The sequence below is a fragment of the Eptesicus fuscus genome, chromosome 11, assembly GCF_027574615.1.
Source record: "Eptesicus fuscus isolate TK198812 chromosome 11, DD_ASM_mEF_20220401, whole genome shotgun sequence".
Classification (NCBI taxonomy): Eukaryota; Metazoa; Chordata; class Mammalia; order Chiroptera; family Vespertilionidae; genus Eptesicus; species Eptesicus fuscus.
The window spans coordinates 91,276,470-91,301,976 of NC_072483.1; the positions used below are offsets into that span (position 1 = coordinate 91,276,470).

Here is a 25,507-nt window from a genome sequence, read left to right on the forward strand (position 1 = left end):
AGGGACGCCAGTCAGAGGCAGATCATGTAGGGTTTTAGATGCCTCAGGGAAACGGGTAGATTTTATTCGAGGTGTAGTAGACAGCCACTGGAGAGATGTGCGCACAGAAGGATTTGTGTTTGTAAAGGGTGACCGTGGCTTTGGTATAAACGAAGGACTGTTCCAATACAAACAGATGCTCAGTAAGGATAACTTGATGGTAGATACTTAGGGTGGTCAAACACAGCTTATTTACTTTAACTTGAAATTCAATAATGGGTGGCTCCGAGCACCGAACCCTATCTCCTACCCAAGAAAACAAGGAAGGTGCCACTGGACTTCAAAATACTCCTCTGCCACCGGCTGGACCTAAGGAAGCACAGCAGCCCCGCCCTGTTCACAGGGAACACATCCCGAGACCCCAGCGGGTGCCTGCGAGCAGATAGCGCCGGATCCTGCGTGCTGTGTTTCCCTACACATACGTACCCATTATCAAGTCTAATTTATAAATCAGGACAGTGAGAGATGAACAGTAACTACTAAGAAAGAAGAACAAGTATAACAGTACCTGTAGTAACGGTTATGTGAGTGTGGTCTCCCTCTCCTCCCTCTCCTTCCCGTCATTTGTGTATTTTTCAGCCTAACCTAGCCCGCAATCCGTGTGACCACCCCTTACTTGCAGTAAAGGCTGGTGCCGTCACTTCAGGAGACCCCTTACTGAGTCTTCGTGTTGGCTCGGCGCTTTCTGCTGCAACACACTGCCCTCAGCTGAAACACAGTTTCTGCTCCTGTCTTCCGCCCACAAGCTTAATGCCTTTTCCATCTTATCTAAGCACTTATCTCGCACTGTGGCCATAACGTTTGCCGCTTAAGGTTCAAGAGCAAAATTAACACGAATTTCTTTTTCCTACCCACAATTTCACAGGTAAAACTATTTGTTCTTACTGTAGATCTTAGCAACATCAGCATAGGATTTTTTTTCTTTCCTATGAAGTTGAGAACTTTCGCCTTTTCACTGAAGGGAAGCCTTTTTTTTACTGCTTCTCTTTGGCGTGTCTGAACTGCCAGCCTCACTACTCTTGCCCTCAGCGTTCAGTATTAAGTCCAGTACGGGCTCCTTGCACAGAAGCACCGCGATGCGGCCTAGTGACTAATGGGCAGAGGGACACACAGCACGGGTGCTCTGGACAAAGGGACGTTTCACCCTCAGGCGGGAAAGAGCGACATCTCGGCCACTCCTCAGCATGGTGCGGGATTTAACACTTGTGAACTGTTATTTCTGGGATTTCCCACTTAATATTTCTGGACTGCAGCTGGCGGTGGGAAACTGAGACCACAGGTAACTGAAACCATGGAAAGTGAAAGCATGGCTGGGGAGCGGGGGAACTACTGCATTTGATCCAAATTAAGGAACAAGAGCTCTGAGACCGTCTGAGAGTCTGAGAGCTCGAAGAGAAGCACATTTTTCTTGCTCACCACCCACCTTCCCACTGGCAGGTCCAAAATCAGAAGGACAGCCTCACACACGTCCCCTAAAAGAGGCTTTAATTACAGTCAGGTCTCTATAATTTGCACCTACTAAATTGTCATTTCCCTCTATAGTTAATGTAAAGAAATGAAATCTTAGCTCCTTCAAAAATACTTAATAAGGTGACTTATGCTGTAAATAAGATTAAAAAAGAAATAGTTTAACCTGTAGACTTTAAAATCTGTAAAAAACACCTATTTACAAATCAACCTTTGATAAACCAACTGGACATCAATCTTATCATTGTTGTTTCCTTCTAAGAGCTTCCTTAGGATCCTAATTCAAATGACCATAGATACGTCAAAGCAAAAAATTATATATTGCTTTTAAGATACTATATTTCACATTTTTCACTAGTTTATGGGACCATTCTTTTTTTTTTTTACTTTAAACTACTAAAGCAAACATTATTAACATAAAAAAAAATAACATAATCATACCTCCACTTTAATTCTCTTCGGGGATAATTCATCTCGTTCTCCACATTTTGACCTGAGGGGAATGGGGGAGAGAGAAAAACTTGAGAAGAAATTTTATTCTAGAGACATCTTAATCTATAAACTTCCACCAAAACATATAATCCTGAAACCTGACACCAAAAATAAGACATGTATAACGAACACTGAAATGAGGAAAACTAGATTTTTCATTTCTAAATTAACACTGAAATATGCAGATGCAACTGTATTATACATTTTTAAAGACCACCACTTAGAATTCCCCACACAGAAAGTACTCAATAAGTATGTAATGATTATCACATAATGAAAAAGGAAAAAAAAAACCTGAGGATTGTATTCCATAATATCCCTTTATGGGTCAGTAGAAACAATTTAGGACAAAAGGACAACAATGGCCATTTAAGATGAATACTTGAAGCTACATGAGATTAAAAAGCTTTCTATCGGTACCGACACAACAATGCACTTCCCTTGACCTAGAGATCCCTCTGCTGGGACCTAGCCCTCAGAGGCCCTCCACATACATGAGCTACGACTGCCACTTAAACTATGGTGAGCCATCAATTCTGTTATACTTTCATGTAAAACAGGGGTGGGGCACATCTGGCCCGCAGGCCGTATGAGGCACAAGAAATCATTTGGCCTGGCCCTGCCAAGGCATTGGGGTGAGTTAATTAAATGTCTGACCAAAACTAGCAGGCTAATTTTTAAGTTGATAATTTTGTATGGCCCGCAAATCTAATCTAATAATAGACAAATATGCAAATTGACCGCACCTTCGCTACACACAAGCCACGCCCACCAACCAAGCCACGCCCACCAACCAATCAGGACGAGTATGCAAATTACCCCAACAAAGATGGCGGCTAATTTGCATATCAAGACAGTGTCGAAAGAAGCCAAGAGCTGCAAAAGGGAGTAAAGCTTCGAAGAAGCAAGCAAGCCAGGGGGGCGGGGGGAGGAGAAGGGAGGAGCGAAGTCAGGGCCGTGGGCGAAGGGAAACAGGGGCGGGCTGGAGGAGAAGGCGAGGCGGGCAGCAAGGGAGGAGCGGAGGTGGGGTAGAGTGCAGCAGGAAATCCTATTGCAGGATTTTTCCTGCAACGGGAACGCTAGTGATGTTATAAATATCCAAATGGCCGTGGGCAGAAATTAGGTTCCCCACTCCTGATATAAAAGATGTTAAAATGTCAAAAACGTAAACTGCAGAATATATAAAATAAGATATGCATAATGTTATTTACTGAGGTGTTATTTATAATGAAAAAGACTAGAAACAACTAAAGTATCCGTCAATAGGGGACTGGGTAAATGAATCATGATACATCAATGTAAAAAATAATGAGGAAGATGTATATGTACTAATATGTATACAGAAAGATCTCCAAGACATCCTATATAATAAAAGCCTAATATGCTAAGTGCCCGGTTGTCTGTTCAACCAATCAAAGTGTAATATGCTAATGATATGCTAAGGCCATTCAACCGCTCGCTATGATGTGCACTGACCACCAGGGGGCAGACGCTCCGACCAGAAGATTAGCTTGCTGCTGGGGTCCAGAAGATTTAGACAGAGCGAGATGGGCCAGACACACCCTGGAGCCCTCCTGCTGTCCCTCCCTCGCTTCCCTGATTGTGCACCTCGGCCAGGCCTGCGCCCTCTCGCAATCCGGGACCCCTCAGGGGATGTCGGAGAGCCGGTTTCGGCCCGATCCCGCAGGCCAGGCCGAGGGACCCCAGGGGCCTCTAGTGTTAAAATAAGAGCAGAATACAGAATAATGTAGACACATGCTACCTATTGTGTGTGTTTTTTTTAAAAGATGAAAATGAGAAACTATATTTATATTTTTTTGCATTTACATAAACAAACACTGCAAGGATATAAAAAAACATTTAAAAAGCTATCTACAGCCGAAACTGGTTTGACTCAGTGGATAGAGCGTCAGTCTGCGGACTGAAAGGTCCCAGGTTCAATTCCGGTCAAAGGCATGTACATTGGTTGCGGGCACATCCCCAGTAGGGAGTGTGCAGGAGGCAGTTGGTTGATGTTTCTCTCTCATCGATGTTTCTAACTCTCTATCCCTCTCCCTTCCTCTCTGTAAAATATCAAGAAAATATATATATATTTTTTAAAAAAGCTATCTACATTGAGGAGAAAAACAAGGTAAAATGAGACAGGAATGGGAGTGCAACTTTTTTGTATTACCTATTTACATACTTTTGTCTTCTAAATTATGTAGAAGTGTTATGTATTTTGAAATATACTTAACTTAAAAAAGAAATACAAATACTACAAATGAAACAGCTAAACACTGTTGAAAGTAGTTGCCTCTAGGAGCCATATTAAGAAGGGGAACTCGAGAAAGGGGTGAGCAGGAGAACTGCTGAGTTTCACTGTAAACCTTGTGCACTATATGACTTCTTCATCATGGACACGCATTACTTTGATTAGAGAAAACTGTTTAAATCAATCAGAAGGGAAATTTTGTATAATACAGTAAAGAAAATTAAAAAATCACTAAGTCAGCTCTTGATTAGCCAACTCCAAAAAAAAAAAAACAACCTTGTAAGTAACCCTACAATATTGCTGTATATTCTCACCCTGCTCATTTAGTCTGCATAATTTCAGTTGTTGTCCCTGTAAACATGTGAGCTCCACTGGCGGGAAACGCTCTGAGTCAGGAAAAGCAATGGCGACGACAATGCCTGGGAGGGGGTTTTCAAACTGGGAGGCGTGTCGTTTGAATTCCAAGGCTGCATCCCCAGAGACTGAGATTTATCGGGGCCGGGCAGGTGCTGAGGATGTGGCTTTTCAGCACAGGCTCCGTCACCGGCACGTGGGTGGCCATCTGCACGCACGCAGAGCAGCAGGGGCATGCACCGAGGATGGGCCTGGGAACCAGGGACCAGGGGAACCAAGGGGGCAAAGTCGAGGGGTACGACACCCACAGACAGTGCTTAGAGCTCAGTGAGGAGCGCTTACATTACATTTGAGAACCATCATTGTTTTTTAACATTAGTTGTTGTTTTTTCCAAGCACATCTTCCATATTCCACTTGCTAGTAATAAAAGCATCTTCCAGTTTCCCTTAAATCCTGGTCAATGGATTCTTTTTACTTAGTCAGCTAGTCTCAAACACCTTGCAAGAGGAACTAATCTGCTTCTTCCTCTGAGTTCAATGTCATATAGTGAGTGGTGTACAAATCCGTCTGTACATGCTGACTGACTCAGCCCCATCATCACACTCACAACCCAACATCTGCATGAGAGAATGCCTAAAACCCACCAGGACAATGTCGTGGTGCTAGGGAACTACTGTTCTTAAAGAATTAAACAAAACAACAAAAAACACTGGCAGTGTTTTTTGTTTTGTTTTGTTTTAATGTTTTTATTGATTTCAGAGAGGAAGAGAGAGGGAGACAGAGATAGAAACAACAACGATGAGAGAAAATCATTGATCGGCTGCCTCCTGCAGCCCCACACTGGGGATCGAGCCTGCAACCCAGGCCTGTGCCCTGACCGGGAATCGAACCGTGACCTCCTGGTTCGAAGGCTGACACTCAGCCACTGAGCCACGCCAGCCGGGCTGGCCATGTTGTGAAAAGACACTTTACTACTTAATTCTACAGAACTATAATCACACTGTTTCGGAAATGCTCATTTATGTACTATCCACTGGTTGGCATTTCAGGCTCTACTTCTCTCTAACAGTGCAAAAGTGCTGCCAGCGAGTTCAACTTACTTGGTGGTTCTGTAAGTGTATTTATAGGTGACTTCTCGGGAAATCTGCCTCGCCAGCGCGAAAAGTTCGTCCCTTCTTGTCAGGAGGGCATTATCCTTCACACAGAGCTGAGCAGCCGCTTCGTTAACCGTGAGCTGCATATCAACACAGTTTTTAAAATTAGAAACATTTGTATTTCAGTTACAAATCGACATATAAAACATTTCACTCAAGAATAGACTATAAGCATGTCATATCATTATATAATGAAATCAGAATTTATAAAAAATCATGAAGGTCTTTATTCCTAATGAGCCCTAATGCCTAATTTCCAAAGAAAATCAAGCATCTATCATCTCTCAGAACTCAAAGTAATCAATAGTCGCCGTAGGTTTACATGTTTACGTCTTTATTTATTTTTGGTCAGGTGTGAGTGTTTATGGAAAACAAGCAAAATCAAAATAGGAAGTAAAAGATGTCCTGCAGCTCATTTTTCTTACGAAAAACCAGGGGATCTGACTGTGTGATAAGGTGATAATATTCCCCTAACTGAAAGTGCGTGCACATAGTCTAGAAGGTATTTTCTCAATGAACTGACATAAAAATTCCTGAAGGAATAAAAATTAAATGATTTTAGTTAAATATCTACCAAATCACTTAGAATAGTTATCACAATTAGGACTACAACGGGAAAGCAAGGTCTTCGAGCCACTGAGGCACCTAATTCTGTTCTTCCACCCAAGAGTTAAACATTGCCCATAAGAGTTACTAGTTGACCAAACACCCTGTAGTAACATTTAAAATAGCAAATGGTATCCAAAACTCAAAACCTGTCATTGTTTTATAAGCTAGAAAAATGGTTTTCACATAATTTGTCAATTTAAATAGATGTAGGGAATTGCAAAGGGTTAATATTAGACTTATTTTAAAACCAAGAAATATACTCATTCAAGGCATGATTGGGGGCAAAAAGAGAAGAGGATTTGCAGGCAGACAGGCCTGAGGGAAGTTCTGCTCCGTCCCTCACCAGCTAGGGTTTGAACATGTAAAAACTCAGAGCCTCAGTTTCCTCAGGGCCCGACAGGGCCATATCGCCACCTCCAAAGTTAAGGTACCAACAGGAGGTAAATGAGTATGCACAACCAGGGAAAATCACTTTTCAATATAAACCGAAAACCATGTTCTAGCATTCCTTCCATCATCCTACCAGGAACTAAGAAAAACAAACACAACATTCTTTGTTACTGAATTCTGGCTCCAATAAACCAAAAAGGTACACTGAACTTTCTAGGCCCTCAGGGAGTTTTCTGGTAAAAAACTGAGGCTAGAGAACTAACTACAGCTCAATCCAAGTTGTAGTAATGATCATCAAACTTCCCCATCAAAAATATATTTTCTGTCAATGTTTTATACATTACATGCTCCCAGGCACTAATAATTAAATCAACAACGATTCTATTTTTTAAAAATGACACAAATACTCCCAAACAGTAGTCGCAGACTGGATCACAATGCTAATTTTTTTTAAAATTCTAAGTTTCTAATTTTGTTAAAGTATGAAATAAGATATTCTCCCTAATTGTTTTACTTACTCCTCCACTTCCTCTTTCCGTGGATAAAAATACCAAAATTCCATTCATAACTTCATGTAAAATTTTTCTTAAACTTAGCTCTCTATCGTAACCAGACTTAAAAACTCTCTTTGCTGGGAGTTAAAATTATAACCTTTAACAATCAAATGATTGTGACTTTGGGTTCAGTGTCGTCAGCATAAAATGCCGGGTGAATGCTGGGTGACAGGGAGGCTCAACGGCCATCAAGACCGTGGACTCCAGCACACGGAGAGCTGGGTACCAGACTGGCCCTCCCCCAGGTAACTAACGTTTCTGGATAAGACAGAGGGTGAGGCAGTAAGGACGATTCAGGTCAAAATGAATGAAGACAGTATCTCAAAGGAGTACATTAGGGACAGTTACTAAACCAGATGAACTTGAGCTTCAACTTTCACGGCCTCATGGGGCTGGTGAGAGCGGAGCGAAGAGTGGTGAGAGGAAAAGTGAGTGTGGAGGGAACACCCAGGACCCATCAAAGGTGAGGCGTTCAGACCTCTCCTCCATAAAGCTGAAATCACTAAGCACCATACACCCGATGTAAGGCTGACTTGGAAATACACCTGCACCCCCAGGGACAGGGCAGGGGAAATTACCTGTCTTGAACCTTGTTACTGAGTGGGAGAGAAGAGCGATCTCCCTTGAGGTTTCCTGACCTCAAATCAGCCCTCATATTTCAGCCCTAATTCACACTACGGAGGCCGTGATTTTGTTTTCAAAGGGTCCCAGAGTTGTAGTGTGCAGAGTACAGATGCCTGGTAAAATCAAAAGCAAATAACCTCTAGGAGAATCCATTTTCCTCCGAGGCCTCAAAGCATTCCCACACTTCCAAGAAAAATGAGTTCATAGACAGAAATCATAAAACACCCCCCCAAAAACCCCAAAGCATCAAAAGCAAAAACCAGGAGAAACAACAGATAACAGGATCAGACCCTTAAAGACTTCATTTAAAGAAACAAAAGTTGAAAATATGACTAAAGGATACTACAGTAAAACAAACAAACAGGAAAACTGAGAAATCAGAAGGAGAGAAGATATTGGGGCAGAGGCAAACAGAAGATTTCAGAAACAGACAATAGTCAGATAACCATTAACTTCTAAACACAAAGAAGAAAACCAAAGCCAAGGAAATGGTATCTTCAATTACTAAGGGAAAGTAACTGACAATACAGAATACCCAGGATAAATGCCAATTAAGAATCAGGGCAGCCCTGGCCAGGGTGGCTCGGCTGGAGTGTGGTCCCTTCACGGAGAGGGTGGAGGTTCAATTCCCACTCGGGACACATACCTAGGTTGAGGATTTGGGAAAGCAATCACTCTATGTTGCTCTTTGACATCGATGTTTCTATCTTTCTCCCCATGTCTCTCACTCTAAAGAGTCAATAAGCATGTCCTGGGGTGAGGATTAAAATAATAATAATAATAATAATAATAATAATAATAATCAGGGCAAAATAAAAATAATTTCTAGTGGGGTGGGGAAGGACAGAGTTTGCCATCAGCAGACATTCATTAAGGAAATTCTACATGATGCACTTCAGGCTAAAATAAACTTATTCCAGATGGCCTATCTGAGATATGAAGAGTTGGGAAGGGGAAGAGATACAAAACAATTCAATGGAAATACATTCAAATATTAGTCACTATAATAAATGTAAATGAACCAAATGTTCTAGTTAAAAGATGAAGAATATAAGACTGGATTTTTATTATTTTTTTTAAAAGACCAACTCTTGGTATTTATAAGAGATGTCTCTAAGACATGGATTAGGAATGACTGAAAAGTAAAAGGATAGAAAAAAGATCTAACAAGCAATTACTAACAAAAAGAAAGCACATGTATCTATATTAATATCAAAGAAAATAAATTTTTAAAGCAAAATGCATTATTAAAGATTAATAAGGTTACTGCATAATACAAAGAGAAATAGACAACTCCATAATCACAGTAGGTGACTTTAACACACAACTCTCAGTTATTGTCAAGCAAGTAAAAAAAAAAAGTAAGACTAGAAAGTCTGAATAACAGAGTTAATAAGCTTGTTAACACAGACAAATACAGACCACTATCACAACTGCAGAAATACATAAAAACACTCACTACATATGGGCCACAACTAAAATCTCCACAAAAGTTACAGGGTTGGCAGCATTCAAACCACTTTCTCTGACTACAATGTAACTCACTTAGAAATCATTAGGAAAAATAATAACCTCATATCAAAATTTCAAATAATGCTAATACAATAAATAGTAAGAATTTAGAGCCTTAATTGCTTACTGAGAAAAGAAGAAGAGCTGGACATTAATGAACTAAGCATACAACTTAAATTAGAAAAGAACAATAAAATAAACTGTAAGAAAACAGAACTAAACACACACACACACACACACACACACACACACACACAGCACAACTAAGACTATCAACTAAGCCAGTGGTCGGCAAACCGCGGCTCTTTGGCCCCTTGAGTGTTCTAACGCCACTTCTTCCAAATAGACTCGCCCAGGCCGAAAACCGACTTCTGCGCATGGGCCACGAAGTTTCAGTTGCACTGTACGTGCGCACCCGCACGTGGTATTTTGTGGAAGAGCCACACTCAAGGGGCCCAAGAGCCGCATGTGGCTCGCGAGCCGTGGTTTGCCGACCACTGAACTAAGCCAAAAGCTGCTCCTTCAAAAAGACTAAGTTGGAAAGCTTTTTTTTTTTTTTTTTTTTTGATAAAAGGTCAGATAGAAAATATTTGGACTTTATAGGCCAAATAGTCTGTTACTAGAGGCCCGGTGCACAGATTCGTGCACCGGTGGGGTCCCTCGCCGTGGCCTGTGGGGATCAGGCGGAAACCGGCAGTCCAATGCCGCCTGCCGCTCCTGCCTGCTGCTCTGCTCATCCTGGCCCCGCTGCGCCTGTGTCAGTTCCAACTGGGAGAGGCTCACGCCGCCGCCATAGCGGCACTGGCCAGCTGTGAGCCCTGCCTCTGGCGCCCATCGGTCAGCTGAGTGGCGCTCTCGCTGTGGGAGCGCACTGACCACCAGGGGGCACCTCCTGCATTGAGTGTCTGCCTCCTGGTGGTCAGTGCGCATCATAGTGACCGGTCTTTTGGTTGCTTAGGCTTTTATATATATAGATAGGTATGGCTATGTTCCAATAAAAGTTTATCTGTAAAATCAGGACGTGGGCCAGATTTGGCCCACAGGCTCTAGTTTGCAGCTGCCTGGAAAGATTAATAAAATTGACAAATCTCTGGCATGATTGGTCAGAGGGAAAATACTTAAGTGTACAAATAATATTAGGTCTTAAAAATTATAAGCAACTTTATGCTAGAGGGTTTGAAAACTTAGATGAATAAACATATTCTTAGAAAAATGTGACTCACTAAAAGTGACTCAAAAAGAAATAGACTATCCTAAAAGTCCTATACTCCGTTTTCATAAACGATCAAAAGGAAATGGCTCACATTTCTTGTTTTGTTTTGTTTTGTTTTTTAATCCTCACTCAAGGAGTAAGGATATTTTTTCCTTTGATTTTTAGAGAGAGTGGAAGGGAGGGGGGAGGGGTAAAAGGGAGGGAAGGAGAGAGAGAGAGAAACATTGATGTGCGAGAGACACATCGACTGTTTGTCTCCCACATGCTCCCTGACCAGGGGGCAGGGATTGATCCCAAAACCCAGGTACGTGCCCTTGACTGGGAATCGAACCCACGACCCTCTGGTGCGTGGGCTGGCACTCTAACCACTGAGCCATGCTGGCCAGAGCTGTTTTTAAGAATTAGATGCTGAAATCTATCCATTCTAAGCTGGGAGTTCAGAATCAAGTATCATAACTTACTAATAAATGTGGTCCGGTCTGTGGGGTTCCCAGATTCAGCATTCTTCCTCTGTCACAACTAAGATGATTGAACTGCTCTGGACACTCAGCCTTGACTTCCCAGCACTACAATGGAAACGGACCTAAACTTGGCACCCTCATCCTTGTCTTAATCATGTGCTTGGCACTCCAATTCCTGTAGACGTTCCACCAGATCTACACCGTACCCGTTGATTCTATCTCCAAGCCCCTCGTCCCCTTCCTATCTCTGAGTTCCAGAGCCCGTTGGCTGGGAGCTGCTCTCTGCTGACAAATATTCTATCATGCCAAGTTGTCTACCTACTTACATTTCTGAATGTTACAAGCTCCTGCCTTCTCTGCTGCCTTGCTATTCCCAGCCTGTAGTTTGCCCCTCTTCTTCTACCCCGGATTTAAGATCTGACACACACTGATCATGTAGCTGACCACGTACCCTGCTGAATGTTTCTGGATGGATGGAATGAACACTGCCTGCCTCGACTTCTTTCTAGTACTGCTTCTGGGCTCATGCCATACACCAATAATTAGAGTGGTTCTAAGCCTCAGCCCCTCACACTACCTTCATGGTCCGACTCCTATAACCAGGCCATACCTGTCCAGTTCCTAAGACAGCACCGATTATTCAGCTTATAAAAAAAAGTATTTATAACAATGATTCATTCCATAATTGTGGGAGTGGAAAAAGATCTTTTCACATGTAGATAACCTCCTTATTTTCATCCACTTGAAAGATTAAAAGAATATTGTCCTTAGGGTTCATATGAAAAAACCCTCTCAGAAATACTACCAACAGTGAATTAATAATAAATCATATGTTTCCTTATTTGTAAATTGAGGACGAACTAGTAATATTTGTCAATCTTAGGAATTTAGAAAAACTCAAAAATTTTATTTTATTTTTTATTATTTTATTTTACTTTATTGTTAATCTTCACCCAAGGATATTTTTCCATTGGTTTTTAGAGAGAGGGGGAGAGACAGAGAAAAACATCGATGTGAGAGAGACACATCAATTGGTTGCTTCCTTAATGTGTCCCTAACTAGGGCTGGGATCGAGCCTACACCTGAGATACGTGCCCTTGACCAGAATTGAACTTAGGACCCTTCAGTCCACAGGACGATACTCTATCCACTGAGCCTAACTGGCTAGGGCAAAATCGTTCTTAATTTAAATAGTCAAGTGAAAAATGTGAAATTATCGTAATATCTAAAAGGCACATTAATAGTACTTTCTTTTAATTCCCTCAGGATTTCATAACCTCCACCAAGCTTTTGAATAGTTACTACTTTGAGAAAAAATTCTGATTTATAAATATCTGTCCTGAACTATAATATTGGATCAGATTCATATACTAGAGTTGCAAGTAACTAGTGGTGTAAGTTTCAAAAACACAAGTCACATCTTCCAAAGCCCTCACCCCACATCTCAGCCTACTAGCATTCATGTTAAGTGTCCTCTTATTTTGGGAAAACCACCACGATTTTATTACTTAAATACCATCTGTACCTCTTTATCTAAAGAAGCAAACAGCCCCTTAGCAAAGCCAAGTGTGAAATTATTCGTTTTGGGTATTTTAAAAATAGGTTATAGTGGGTTCTTTTTTAAAAATGTGAGGTCGATTTGGTTTATTAAAGTCATCTCTTTAACATATTTCTGCTCTGATAAAAAATACAGGTCTTTTAACGAACTTAGTGTTTCATCTGCTGTTTTAAAAACTATATGAAAGCTGGACTAAAGCATGAAATAGAATTGCCAACAAGTTATGCTCTTTGTTTTCTAATACTGACAACCATAATAGCCTTTTAATAGGCTCTTTTATTGGTTCACAGGTAGTGAAAGTGTCCAGGTATTTCCAAGTTATAACACTAAGTGTACTCTTTAGCTCTACTTACAAGTTCTCGAGAGTCAGTTATTATATGGCAACAATAAGGCATAACATCTGCAAAAGGATACGCCCAAAATAGATCAAAACACAGGTTCACTGTGATTAAGTACTTTTGTTAATTCCGGGGATTGGGCCTAAACCGGCAGTCGGACATCCCTCTCACAATCCGGGACTGCTGGCACCTGCCTGCCAGCCTGATTGCCCCTAACTGCCCCCCCTGCCAGCCTGGTTGCCCCCAACTGCCCCCCTGCTGACCTGGTCACCCCTTACTGCCCCCCCTGGTTGCCCCCAACTGCCCCCCTGCTGGCCTGGTCACCCCTTACTGCCCCCCGTGCCGGCCTGGTTGCCCCCAACTGCCCCCTTCTGCCAGCCTGGTTGCCCCTAATTGCCCCCCCCTGCTGGCCTGGTTGCCCCTCACTGCCCCCCCTGCTGGCCTGGTTGCCCCCAACTGCCCCCCTGCTGGCCTGGTTACCCCTTACTGCCCCCCTGCCAGCCTGCCCGAACGCCTCCCACAGAGGGAGGCCAGGCTGCGGCCTTCAGTAGGACATCCCCTGAGGGCTCCCGGACTGTGAGAGGGCACAGGCTGAGCTGAGGGAACCCCCCGAGTACAGTTTTCGTGCACTGGGCCTCTGGTACAAAATAACACTGAATGCAAACTGTAATGGAAAACAATTGTTTTAATCTAAAATAGAATGATAAACACAATATTAGCAAAAGTGTAGAGAAATGGACACTTGCATATAATGATAGTGAAGATGTAAACTATTGCAGCTTTTAGAAGGTAATTTAGCAGTATCTACTAAAATATTAAATTTGTAAATCCTTTGACCCCATAATCTTAGATGTTGGCATATAGTCTATAGAAAAACATGCAACCCATAAATAAGGTAACTCTGTGTGTACTGACTTAAAAAATATCTAATAGTAAACTGTACTGTGTGTGCATGTTAAATGTTAAAAAGAGAGGAATTTGGCGGACAGTGTGCAAAATATGATCCCATATTTGTATATGTAAAGAAAAGTATCTCAAAGTTTACAGATTCAATCACTTGACATCCTTTGCAATAACTGACTACTTTTGCCTGAGTATATATTCTTTTTAATTGTTACAGTACAAGTCTGTACTGGGGGAAAGATCTCATGTTTCTAACATGGAATTCTGCATCCAGCGGAACATATTTTCAAACAGGGCTTATTTCTTTCTTGTAAAGGATAAATGGCCATTAAAATTTTAACTATAGAATATCTTCCTAAAGTTTTGAAAATGCATTTATTTTTCAAGCATTTGTTGGGTATGTTAGGTTCTGAGGACATAAAGTGAATGAGACATTCTCTCAGCCTTCAGGAAACCCACATAGACTGAGAGGGACAGAGCAGTGACCCAATGGGCACACTAAGAGCTGACGTTACTGCGACAGAAGTGTACGTGGGGACAGACATGGAAGGGAGAGGTCACTGGGATGGAAGGCAAACGGGTCAGAGTTAAGCTTATGCTTGAGCTCAATCTTAAGACGGTGTGTTGGCCCGGTGGACAAGAGAGAGGGAGCAAATGCAAGTGAGATGCATATGCATCTCACACACAGCGGAGCAGTTCCAGAGAGAGTGCCAGGGAGGAAACAACGAGGACTTTAATGCCAAGTATCAAACCAAAACAACCTAAGTCCAGATAAATGAAACCCAAGTTACAATAATTCTTTCAACAGTCATCTAACTGGCTTTCTACGCTAGCTGAAAATTGCTTTAAGTTCTGGTTATTTCCACAATTTTTTTTTCTAAAAGAATGTCTACAAAAAATGTTTTTCTAAATGAATGGTTACATTTAAATCCTATTTAATGATAAAAAAAACCTGCTTTGTAAATGCAAAGACTTGGTGCTTTCACTGTTTACATTCTGACATTTTTCTAAGTTCTCCTGCACTGTAGTTCCGAAGCTCATGTTTGAGCTCAACATGGAAACACCCCAGCACAGGAGACACGGCCTCTTTGGCGAAGACCCCCCGCCTATCGCTGCTGTCAGGGGGCCCCTGGGCGCTGTCCCCGGCTCTTCTCCCAGCAGCACAACACCCCCCCACACCCCCCTTACCTCGTGCAGTGTGAGGTGCTTGCCGTCCTTGCGCTTGGAGTCAAACCTGCCGTAGATGGCGCTGTACTTGCGGATCTCCTCCTCTTTGCGGGGGTCCTCGTCGCTCATCTCGAAGATGTGGCCGATCATCTTGGCCAGCTTCTTGTTGGCTTTCAGCAGCTCCTTCACTTCGCCCGGGTCGCTCCGGGGCAGCGAGGCGGCCATGCGCTCCACACACTCGGCCACCGAGAGCGCGGCGGCGGCGTCCAGGGCCTCGCTGCTCTCCTTGGGGGACGCGGGGGAGCCCAGGTCGGCGGGGGACAGGCTGTGCTCGCTCTCCGTGCCGTGGGGGCCCTGCCAGAGTCTGGACTCCCCGACCCCTTGCAGCGCCAGGCTCCCCGCCCCGTCGGGCTTGCCGGGCCCCGGGCTCTGCACGCACGTGATGGCCGCGCACTTGGGCACCTTGACGTGCGGCTCCCGGGCGCCGCTGCCCCGGTCGTAGCTGGCACAGGATATGCCCAGCCACGTGGGCGAGCCCTCCGGCAGCTTGTAGATGGGTATGCTGCTCACGGGCAGGGAGGTGAGCGGCTGGTTGAAGAGGCCGGGGTTGGTGACCCAGTCCCGCAGCGCCTTCTGCAGCCTCCGGACGTGCAGGGGCTTGCTGGCCATGCCCACGAGGGCCATGATTTCCAGGAACTCCTCTTCTCCGGCTTCGCAGAGCTGCTGCACGTCATCGCCGCCCTGCTGGATGAAGGCGTCGAAGTAGGACAGCAGGTTGGCCTTCTGCAGGATCCTGTACAGCTGCAGCTCCCCCAGCGTCCGCGGCAGGGCCGCAGCCATCCCGGCGGAGGTGCTTAGCCTGCAAGGGAAGAGGGCGAGACTCATCACACGGCCCCAAACTCCTCACCCAGGACTCGCAGCCACTCTGGGATCTGGGCATGCGGGGTGGGAAGTGCAAAGCCAGACGCATCAGCACAGCTACGGACTGTGAAGGAACCGTGCCCTCTGCACAGTCATCTCCTTCTGCTCTCCCCACAACCCTATGGGCCTGTGTAGCTGTTTCCATTTTAAAGAGAGAAATCCAAAGGCTCAGCCTTGCCTGTGAGCTCACTGCTAGTTGAGAAGTCTAGGGACTCCAACCAAGGTTCTCAGGGCGCCGTAGCCGTGTTTCTGACTACTCACTTGGCCGCGTCCATGGTGTGCACACCGAGGGGAAGCGAGGGATACTCCACTCCAGGAGGTAAGAAGCCTCGTATTCCACCATTCGCTGAATACTTACTTTGTGCCGGACAATATGATAAACATGGTACATTACATTCATTATGTCTAACCTGCAGGATAGGTTTAGTGATTCCCATTCTATAAAGAAAAAACAGCCACATCAGTGTGGCAGGCAGAGGAAGAGGAGCCCTCAGTATGAACTGCAGGTGGGAAGACAGAAGACGGTATCTTAGGAACAAGAGAAAAAGGCAGGAAGCCTCCCAACAATCCAGGACAAGACCTGGTGATCCTTCGGCCTACGTGCGCACGTCCCAGAAAGAAAGGAGTGATGGATGATGGAATGACGGATGACGACGGGAGAGTCTAGGCTGTGACAGGCCGTGGGGACACAGACAAATCAGGACGACGGGATGTCCTTCAAACACACTGCACTTCATGGCACAGCGCTGGGGTCTCAGTGTGTATACGGGTCAGAGACACAGGCTGACACCAGGGAGGGCAGAGAGCCCAAGACAGAGCCACGGAAGAGACGGAAAGGGCAGAGCCACGCAAGACAGAGAAGCCGCCTTTAGAGAGAGAGAACAAGACCCGGCAAAGCACTTGATGACCTCTCCGCAGCCTTCACAGTTGCCTGGAGACCTCCCACATACAAAGGTGTGGGCCGAATACTTCCATTTAAGAGAAGCAAACTTGTAATAACGCACCCTCTTAGGACGGAAAGGCCCCTGCGGCCCTCTGTGGAGAGAATTACAGAAGGCGAAAAGAATGCAGGGGAAATGGAAGCTCCACTCTCCAGTGAAAACAGTACGGAGCCGTCATTCACTGGGAGAGGCGGCCAGCAGAGGAATGCCAGACCAAACCTGGGCCTCGTGCTCCAGGCCATCCTTCAGAATGCTCCCCTGGATGCGCGTCTCGGCCACCCTTTCCCGGGAGAGCGCCTCTCCCTGCCACTCTAGGCTGGCTCCTGGGAGGCCCCACTCCTGGAACCCCTGGTCACCCACAATCTGCTCTGATCAGCTAGGACTCCTCAACTTTTAAGGTTTTTTTCTTGGAGAGGGGTATTGCCATGTGAACTGATGACTTTCCGAGAGACTTCTCCGGCAAACCCCTCGAGGAGACCCCTGTTCAGTAACCCCTCTGGGCACCACAAACTCCTCTGTGTTGTGATCATCCGGGCTCTTAAGGTCCGCCTTCACAACCACGTCACCTCGGGCCACTGGACAAAGACACTCTTGCATCTTCCCGTCCCCACGGGATGGTCTGCTGGCCCTCCCCTCCCGAGTATCACCCAGCTGGAAACTGACCCACAAAAACGCAGCTCTCAGGAGTGACAGACACGAGCTCAATTCTGTTTCCCACCGTCACACCAAACAAAGGCTTCTAGGGACTGCCTAAGGCGGAAGGACAGGAACTTACTTCCCCGTCACACACCTAACGCAATAGCTCCACAGGCTCTCAACTCAAGAGCATACAAATACGCATACACACCTATGTGCGCGCACACACACACCAAATCCTTTTTATAAGAGGGCTGTAACTTTGCAAGGTTATGATATCATCAATTACCTATCTCATCCTATGTACTCCCCCAAGTTATGGAATAGAGGAAAGAGTATTTGGGAAAATCTAGAATGGAGTTTTTGAATCCTTTTATGAGCAATAAGAAAACAATGTTAGGCAAATAAAATCTAAAAAGGAACTTAAAAGGAGAACTAAAGACCCAAACTTAGGTTTTATTCTTCTGAGAAAAGGCAACGATTTTAGAATATATTCATTTTCAACTGTTTATCCTTTCTCATCTTTACCCAGAAATAAAGGAAACTCCCTAGTTCCCAGGAGAAAACGCTCGGTGCTGGTGAGAAAGTAGACAGGACCAAGTGTGTATTTCCAAAGTCAAGATACCAGCTGACAGGGAAGGAGGTGAAGTCAGAGCCCAGGGGGCTTCCTGAGGCCGCACTGCCTGCTGGGAAAGGGGTTTTCTCCCTGAGCTTTGGCAGCAGGAGAAGGCTTGTGTCCTACAACAGTGTGTTGTGATCCGTTAAACACCCACCACTTCATCTATTAATTAGATTTAATGTAAAAGAAAATTTTTATACGGTGAGATTTTCTGTTTTTACAAACTCTATTCATGCTTCAACATGAAGGTCAAATGCATCAAGAGAAAGCCTGCATCTAACTGCATCTCTCCTCACACACTCTGCACAGGGAGCCGGCAGCACAGCAGATCCACTCAGCAGTTCATGACTCCTCCCGTGTGCCACTTCACAGCATCCGTCACAGCCGTGAAGTGTGTTTCCTTGTCTCCTCCCTCTTCAATGTTCTCCGGGCGAGCCCCCCTTCCCTCCGAATCCCCAGGACCAGCTCAGTCGCTGGCAGACTTCAGTGAGCGAGCATTCTGTGGAGCTCAGCGGAGAGCATGCCCACAGCCACGGGAGTGGGCGGCTTTTTGGAAAAGGCCTCGGAGGTGTGAGGGGAGAAGGCTGCCTGGCCTGGGGGCGGGGAAGCAGGAGGCACGTGTGAGGAATGCCCCGTGCATCTGGTGGGTAGGAGCGCAGGGCATCACAGGGGCCAGAGAGCGAGCTGGGAAGGCAGGTGTGGGCCCGGGACGCCCAGATGAGCGGTTTGGACTTCTTTCCCCAAGTGGAGACGTTGGCACAGGTGAGCGAAGAGCCACCCTGTGCTTGAGGAAATGGAAGTTGGCACTGCAGTGAGGAGGTGAGGGCGTTGTTGGGACAAGACGCTGGAGAACTAGAACGCGGTGCTTTGGGGGCAGAGAAAGAAGAAGGGTGATGCTGTGGCTTAAGGACACGCAGATTTGCGGAAGGAAGAGGAAAACACAAAGATGCAACCCCACTTCCGTTAATTCAGGAAACTGGGAGAGTAGTGGTGCAACGAGAGAAATAAAGTTGGAAAGAATAAATTTGGGAGTCTGGAAGAAGGCAGGAAGGTAAGATAAACATCCTTGCTTTCGGACTTACCCATTTTGAGATTTTGATAATCCCCAAGTAGTAGTTGAAATGCTGAATTATCAGAAAAATGTTTTGAGCTAATGGTTTTCAAACTTTTCAGGTATGAAAATCACTTTAAATACAAAGTTGCAAATATTCGTTGATAGTTCTACTTTTAGTATTTGTTGACTGAGAATGCATATGACAACGACTGCTATGACTTTGGTTATACTTTTAACGAAGAGACTATATTTTATTAAGTCATGAAGTGCTTACTTTTCATTTGCAAACTGGACATGTGTGAGAGGATCTGACTGCAGCCAGCGCTTGTGTGCACTTGGGTCTGAGAGCACTTCCCAATAACCCGGCCCGGCCCGGGCCTCCTCCGCTGCAGTTAGCAATCTGGAGGGCAGTCTCCTGGAGCCGTGACTGGAGCCTGGGAGTGGAGGTGCTCACCCAGGGAGAATATCCAAAGACAGTAGAAAAGAGATCGAATTTGAAACTTTGAATTAAAGTTTTGCAAAGAACTGCAAAGGGAAGGTAGGGTAGACATCGTGTAAGTCTAGGTGAAAAGCATTTCAAGGACTGGTGTCCAGCTGCGGAGAGGTTAGAGAGAGGCCAGGAGTCACTGGCGAGTTTTGAGAGTGAGCTGTGGGGCCATACCAGCTGAAGCTTGGAACAGACGGAGGCAGGAATGAAGGAATAGTTCTTTTCCCAGTGACCACGAAAGGCCTCTGTCCTACCCAGAATCCCCACCTCCCAGCGTGGAGGATGTCGGGGAAGTGGCTTCCCACAGCCTATCAAGTGCTTCCTTGTGGTTCAAGGACTAAGCAGGGGTGGTTAGGGCTAAGCTCCCGAGGGCAGGAACGTGGTCTTTCATCTTCTATCCCCGCTGTTCCTAGCACAGTGTTCAGTACCATCTCCGTAACGGCTGCTGTCACATGAAACCCAATGTCTGAGTTAGAATCTGACCAGCAGCTTCCTTCATATCCAAAAGGGATGCCTTCGGATGGGTGTCCCAGGGAATTAGCAATCTCCTAACAGCACCTCCTGCTACTGTACAAACTACAGCCCTCCTCAGGCTCTCATCCTCAAGACTTCCTCTTTCTTATCAGGCTCTATGCCGAGTTCCCATAGCACGGATATCTTCCCCAAGAGATCGAAGGGTCCTCTCCCAAATATAAGAACTCCACCTGGTTAGTGTTATAATATACATGTGATAGTCCAGCCCCAGCCGTATTTTAAGAAGTCAATTTTAGTCATGAGAGATCCTAGGTCTTTTTTTTTTTTATGGTTTCTATAAATTAAAACGCAGTATAAACTATCCCCAAACAACAAATATCAATCTTATAAATGATCATGATATTCAGATGGTTTCATAATCACCACTCTTAAATCCTCCTCTTCATGATATAGGAAACGTATATAGATATTTCACGCATCTATATCTACACACACACACACACACACACACACACGCACATACATAGTGTGTATATACGCACACTTTTATGAAATCTATGGCATTCCAAAGAGACACTCATCCAGGAGTGGAGAGAAACTGGGGCTAACTCCAGTAAGATGTGGCTTACTTACGCAGAGAACTATAAATTCCTCCCTCCCAATGCTGCCTGAAACTTTTACTTTAAAATTACCTAAGTTAACAGCAACCTCTTACAGACTCATAAAAAATGTGAAAAAGCTCGGGAAGAGTCAGCTTCTGAGTCATTACAGATGAAGGTGAATTAGTTCCGCCCGTTTGTTTTCCTCTCCACATCTAGATGCACACCAGCGGAGGGAAGACAGCAGGGCCAGGGTGAGGGAGGGCTGGGCGCTGCGGGCAGACTACACTGTAGGGCCCTGAAGTGCCCCCTCGCTCGCTCCCTCGGAGGAGGGTGGCCTGAAGGCCTGGGAGAAGGGCACTGGGGACACTGAAAGGCTGCAGCTGGACAGCTTTATAAGGAGAATTTGGCTTGGGGAAGGATGGGCCTTACACCTAGGAAATGGGTTCTTCTCACTTCTTCCTAGGCCTAGAGCTCCGCCAACATAATCAACGTGGCTCAGTTACATCGTGATTGAGGGGCTGGCCTAGGTCCGTGGTCGGCAAACTACGGCTCTTTGGCCCCTTGAGTGTGGCTCTTCCACAAAATACCACGGCCTGGGCAAGTCTATTTTGAAGAAGTGGCGTTAGAAGAAGTTTAAGTTTAAAAAATTTGGCTCTCCAAAGAAATTTCAATCGTTGTCCTGTTGGTATTTGGCTCTGCTGACTGATGAGTTTGCCGACCGCTGGCCTAGGTAGTAACCTCCTGTGTATGTGTTTCAAGTACCAAATGATTTACCCAGAGGCACTTGTTAGTAAGCATGCAGTGATATATCTTAAATCAAGATATTTTTGGATTTTAATACTGTCATAGCTATGAATTAAACATTAGCCTCTAGTAAAATTAATGGTAACTTGGGAAACCTAAAATATTTTTCTCTATTGATTCTTTTCTGAATTCTGAATGACGCTGCGGAAAAAAAATTCTTTCGGACCCCTTAAAGTTCTAATGAAAGTGTAAGTTTAAAATTATCAAAATTAGAAAGAAGTAAATCAGATTTATTTTGCAATTAAGCCATAACTATATGTTAACCTAACTATAATACCAATAGGTAAATATCAGTATCATACAATATGGCTGGAAATTCTTCAAACAACCAACAGCCACGTCATTCATCACACAATACGTGCCCTCCGATCATGTAGTATACACACAGTATATCTAAATTTCATCTTTTTCAGAAAGTTCTCTTTAAAAATCATAAAATCAACATACTGTTTATATTAATGTGCAGCCTCCTAAATACAACATATTGAGAAATGACAAACTATCTGAAAGCTTAGCGGTATTTTTAGCTGAATTCTGACAAGACAAGGATTACTGTTTCCCCAGCATCAACTTCTCTAAGTTCCCACTTGCTCCATCATTAAGTTTGAGAGAGTATATTCTATTGTACTAGTTTCTGAACATGTCAGTTCAGAAAGGAAATCTGCATTTAATGTAACTGTGCAATTCCTCATTCTACTAAAAAGAGTAAAAGAAGTAGGTAAGATAAATCCAAAGCAAAGGGGCTAGCAAACATGTTATGCTTGAGTGGTATTACTTATTCCTTAAAATATTTTAAAAACTCCACAATGAAATGTATGTACGCTAGTTAATTATACATTAGCAAGATCTTAAACTGTTCAAAACATACTATAAAATGGTCATTTCCATGAAAATAAAACATATCACGTTTCTGTGGCATCCAGAATACAGATTCACGTTTAAAGGTGTTTTTACAGAGCTCTCACTTCCAATAATGCCCATGAACAGCACAAACAAAAACAATTAGATTTATTACAATGGAATAGATGAGGCCTAAGTCTCAGGACAGTGTCTGGGTCAACAGGCACAAAAACCTGACATACTTCTATTTCCATCCAACCACCTTTTGCTTTAAATATTTCAAGTTTATGCAATAAATTCTTCAAAGGTTTCAAACCCCCATTTTGTAATACGTGTAATTTCTTATTTCAAAGAACCCACAGTGCAAAGCCCCAGAATCCTTAGTAACAAACCAATATGCCTCAAAGTGGTATTAAAGAAAACACCTGCCTGGCCTGCGTGGCTCCGTGGTTGAGTGTGGACCTAGGAAACCAGGAGGCCAGGTTAGAGTCCCAGGCAGGGCACGTGTCCAGGTTGTGGGCTCATCATTGATGTTTCTCATTGATGTTTCTATCTCTCTCCCTCCCTCTCTGAAATCAATAAAAATATGTTGTAAAAAAGAAAAAATATCTAATGCTTTAACTTATTCTCTAAACAAGGAGAATGAAGATCTATTAACTTTCCTATAGAACAATGGATGTTATTTACTAGTCACGAAAAGGAAATTTTAAAATTAATTTAGCTGAGATTACTCAATTTTATCAATAATTCTGAAATAACACAAGATGTAAAGTATTTATTAAACACAGCAAATTATTTACTAGACATATAAGCTGACTACATTTCCTTAAATCAGCTATAGCATTCCTAAGGATTTTTGTCATTTTAATCAGGGACAGAATGAAATAAAATAAAACGTACACCTCAGTGTTTTTATTACTCCTGTTCTTCTTATTGATATTCACATATAACAGGAAATCATAATAGCCAAGGAAAACAGTTTTCTAATACCAAGATGGCATGTTAACTTTTGTGCAAGATGCTAAAAATAAAATTAAAATAAGAAACCTTTCAATGGTTCCTTGAAATAATTTTTTTTCCAGACCCAATTTTCCAGTATCTTACACTCAAACAAGAATAAAGAAGGCTGACCTTGTCAGACACCTATAAGGACCCTTACGTGCAGGATGTAACACCGTAAGAACAACGTAATTTTAAAAACTCAATGAGAGGACAATATTTAATGTCTTTCTACCGAAAAACGGAGGGAAAAGGATGGCCTTGAGCCCACCCAAGGGCCACTCGCCTGGCACCTAGATTAGCAGCAGCTCTTTCAACTCTTCAGGAAGACTCCGGCCTCCACCCGAAAGAAAGTAAATCCTGTGCATCCTCCCTGCCGGCATTTCTCCTGAAACCCACTCGTACGTTATGGCATGTCATCATCTGCTGTTTCACAGGGAGGGACTTCCAAAAAGTGGAAACCTGAGGAGGCAATTCACTGCGTGCACGCTTTTCTAACAAAACAGCCTAGCATTTCCTACGTGACTAATCCATTTTAGATTCCCTCCTCTGTTCCTATGCAATCTAATATCACCTATTAAAACTGCCAAAACATTTTCAAACAAGACCTGAGAGTTTCCCTTGCAGCTTCTGATCTTTGCACTCCGTACGTTTGCAAGTTTGCAGACACGTCCCTGGCAAACCAACTGGTAGCGACCGGTTAACTCGGATGGATTGTAAAATGACAGCTACCCCCACATCGTGAACGCTTCCGAGGTCTGCTGGTGCGAGAGGTCAGTGCGGGACACGCAAGCCAAGGAACGCTCCGGCTCCCCAGCCGCAGGGCTGGGTCGGCGAACCCGAGAGGCACCTTCCTCCTCGGGGCTCCGGGCCCCCGCCCTCTGCGGCTGACAGGGCCCTCTCCCGTCCCCGGCGCGGAGAGCCGAGGCTGCACACCCTGCACCTGGGAGGGCACTCGCCGCTTCTCCACGGGGAAGGGCGCACCCTCTGCGCCCAAGCCGGTGCGGCCCACGTGCTTGCAAACCCCGCACTCGCCCTCGGCGAGCACACCGAGCCTCCCGCTTCCCGGCGCCCCGGTGCCAAGTTTCCGAAAGCCACTTCCCGCAACTCCTCCCGCCCGGAGCGCGCCGCTCGGCGGGGATGCCGGGACGGACCCGGGACGGACCCGGGACGGTGCGGCCGGACTTCCAAAGTACAGACCGCCGGGACGGCCGGGGCCTCCGGGGCGCACCCCGCCGGGCGGGCAGGGATCGGCACCCCGGCTTCCCGGAGCGGAGCCGCCCAAGGCAGGCCCGCCGCCGGGCTCGTCCCCGTCTCGCGGCCCCCGCGCCCCGCGTTTCTCCGGGAATCGCCCACACGAGCCGGATGCCGCCCTCTCCCCCCGGCGGCGGCGGCGCGGGGCCTGCTCCCACGGACGCCCGCCCCCCCACCCCCGGGGCCCGCGCGCCCCGCACCCGCGGACGGCGGTCGGTACGTACTCGGCCAGCGGTCCGGGCGCGCGCTCCCCCGAAGGCTGCTCAGCCCCGACTCCGAGGTGCCGGCCCCCGGCTCTCCCTGCACAGACTGCGGCGGCGGCCGGGACGCCCCCGCTCCCATCGAGGGGGGAAGGGACGGCGGCGGGCGCGCGCTCAGCTCCCCGCCGGCTCCGATCGCCCGCCTCCCGCCCGCAGCCCCGACGGCTCCGGCCCAGCCGCGCGGGGGGCAGCTCCTCCGCTCCGGGGCGCGCGGGCTGCGGCCGTGGCGCCTCCCCCGCCGGGCCCGCCCTCCCGCTCCTCGCCTCCCTCCCCTCCCCTCCCTCCCCTCCTCCCCCCGCTCCCTCCGCCCTGCGCGCGGCGCCCGCCCTCCCCGCCGCCCCCGCCGCCGCCGCCCCCGCGCTGTCACGTCGGGAGATTCCGCTCCTGCCACCAGCGCCGCTCCGGCTGCCGCCCCCGCGGCCGAGTGACGCAGAGCTCGGCGTGGGCCGCCGCGGGTGGGGGTGGCGGCCGCCGGGCCGGGCACGGCCTCTTCCCGCCGCCCCCGCCGCGGCCCCGGAGGGCGGCC

The 25,507-nt window shown here is 45.9% G+C and overlaps 1 protein-coding gene across 6 annotated transcripts in view; it reads right to left on the minus strand.

Annotated features, from left to right (window-relative positions):
- The window catches only part of NAB1 (NGFI-A binding protein 1), a 41,789-nt gene extending 16,579 nt beyond the window's left edge, over window positions 1-25,210 (minus strand). For all 6 annotated transcript variants that reach the window (XM_054722789.1, XM_054722787.1, XM_054722785.1 and 3 more), the window contains exons 1-4: window positions 24,946-25,210; window positions 15,112-15,949; window positions 5,708-5,841; window positions 1,948-1,999 (exon numbers count right to left, since the gene is read on the minus strand). In XM_054722789.1, the coding sequence (XP_054578764.1) occupies window positions 1,948-1,999; window positions 5,708-5,841; window positions 15,112-15,930 (1,005 nt within the window). In that variant the 5' untranslated portion in view covers window positions 15,931-15,949; window positions 24,946-25,210. The remainder of the gene's footprint in view (window positions 1-1,947; window positions 2,000-5,707; window positions 5,842-15,111; window positions 15,950-24,945) is intronic.
- Window positions 25,211-25,507: the final 297 nt, after the last annotated feature.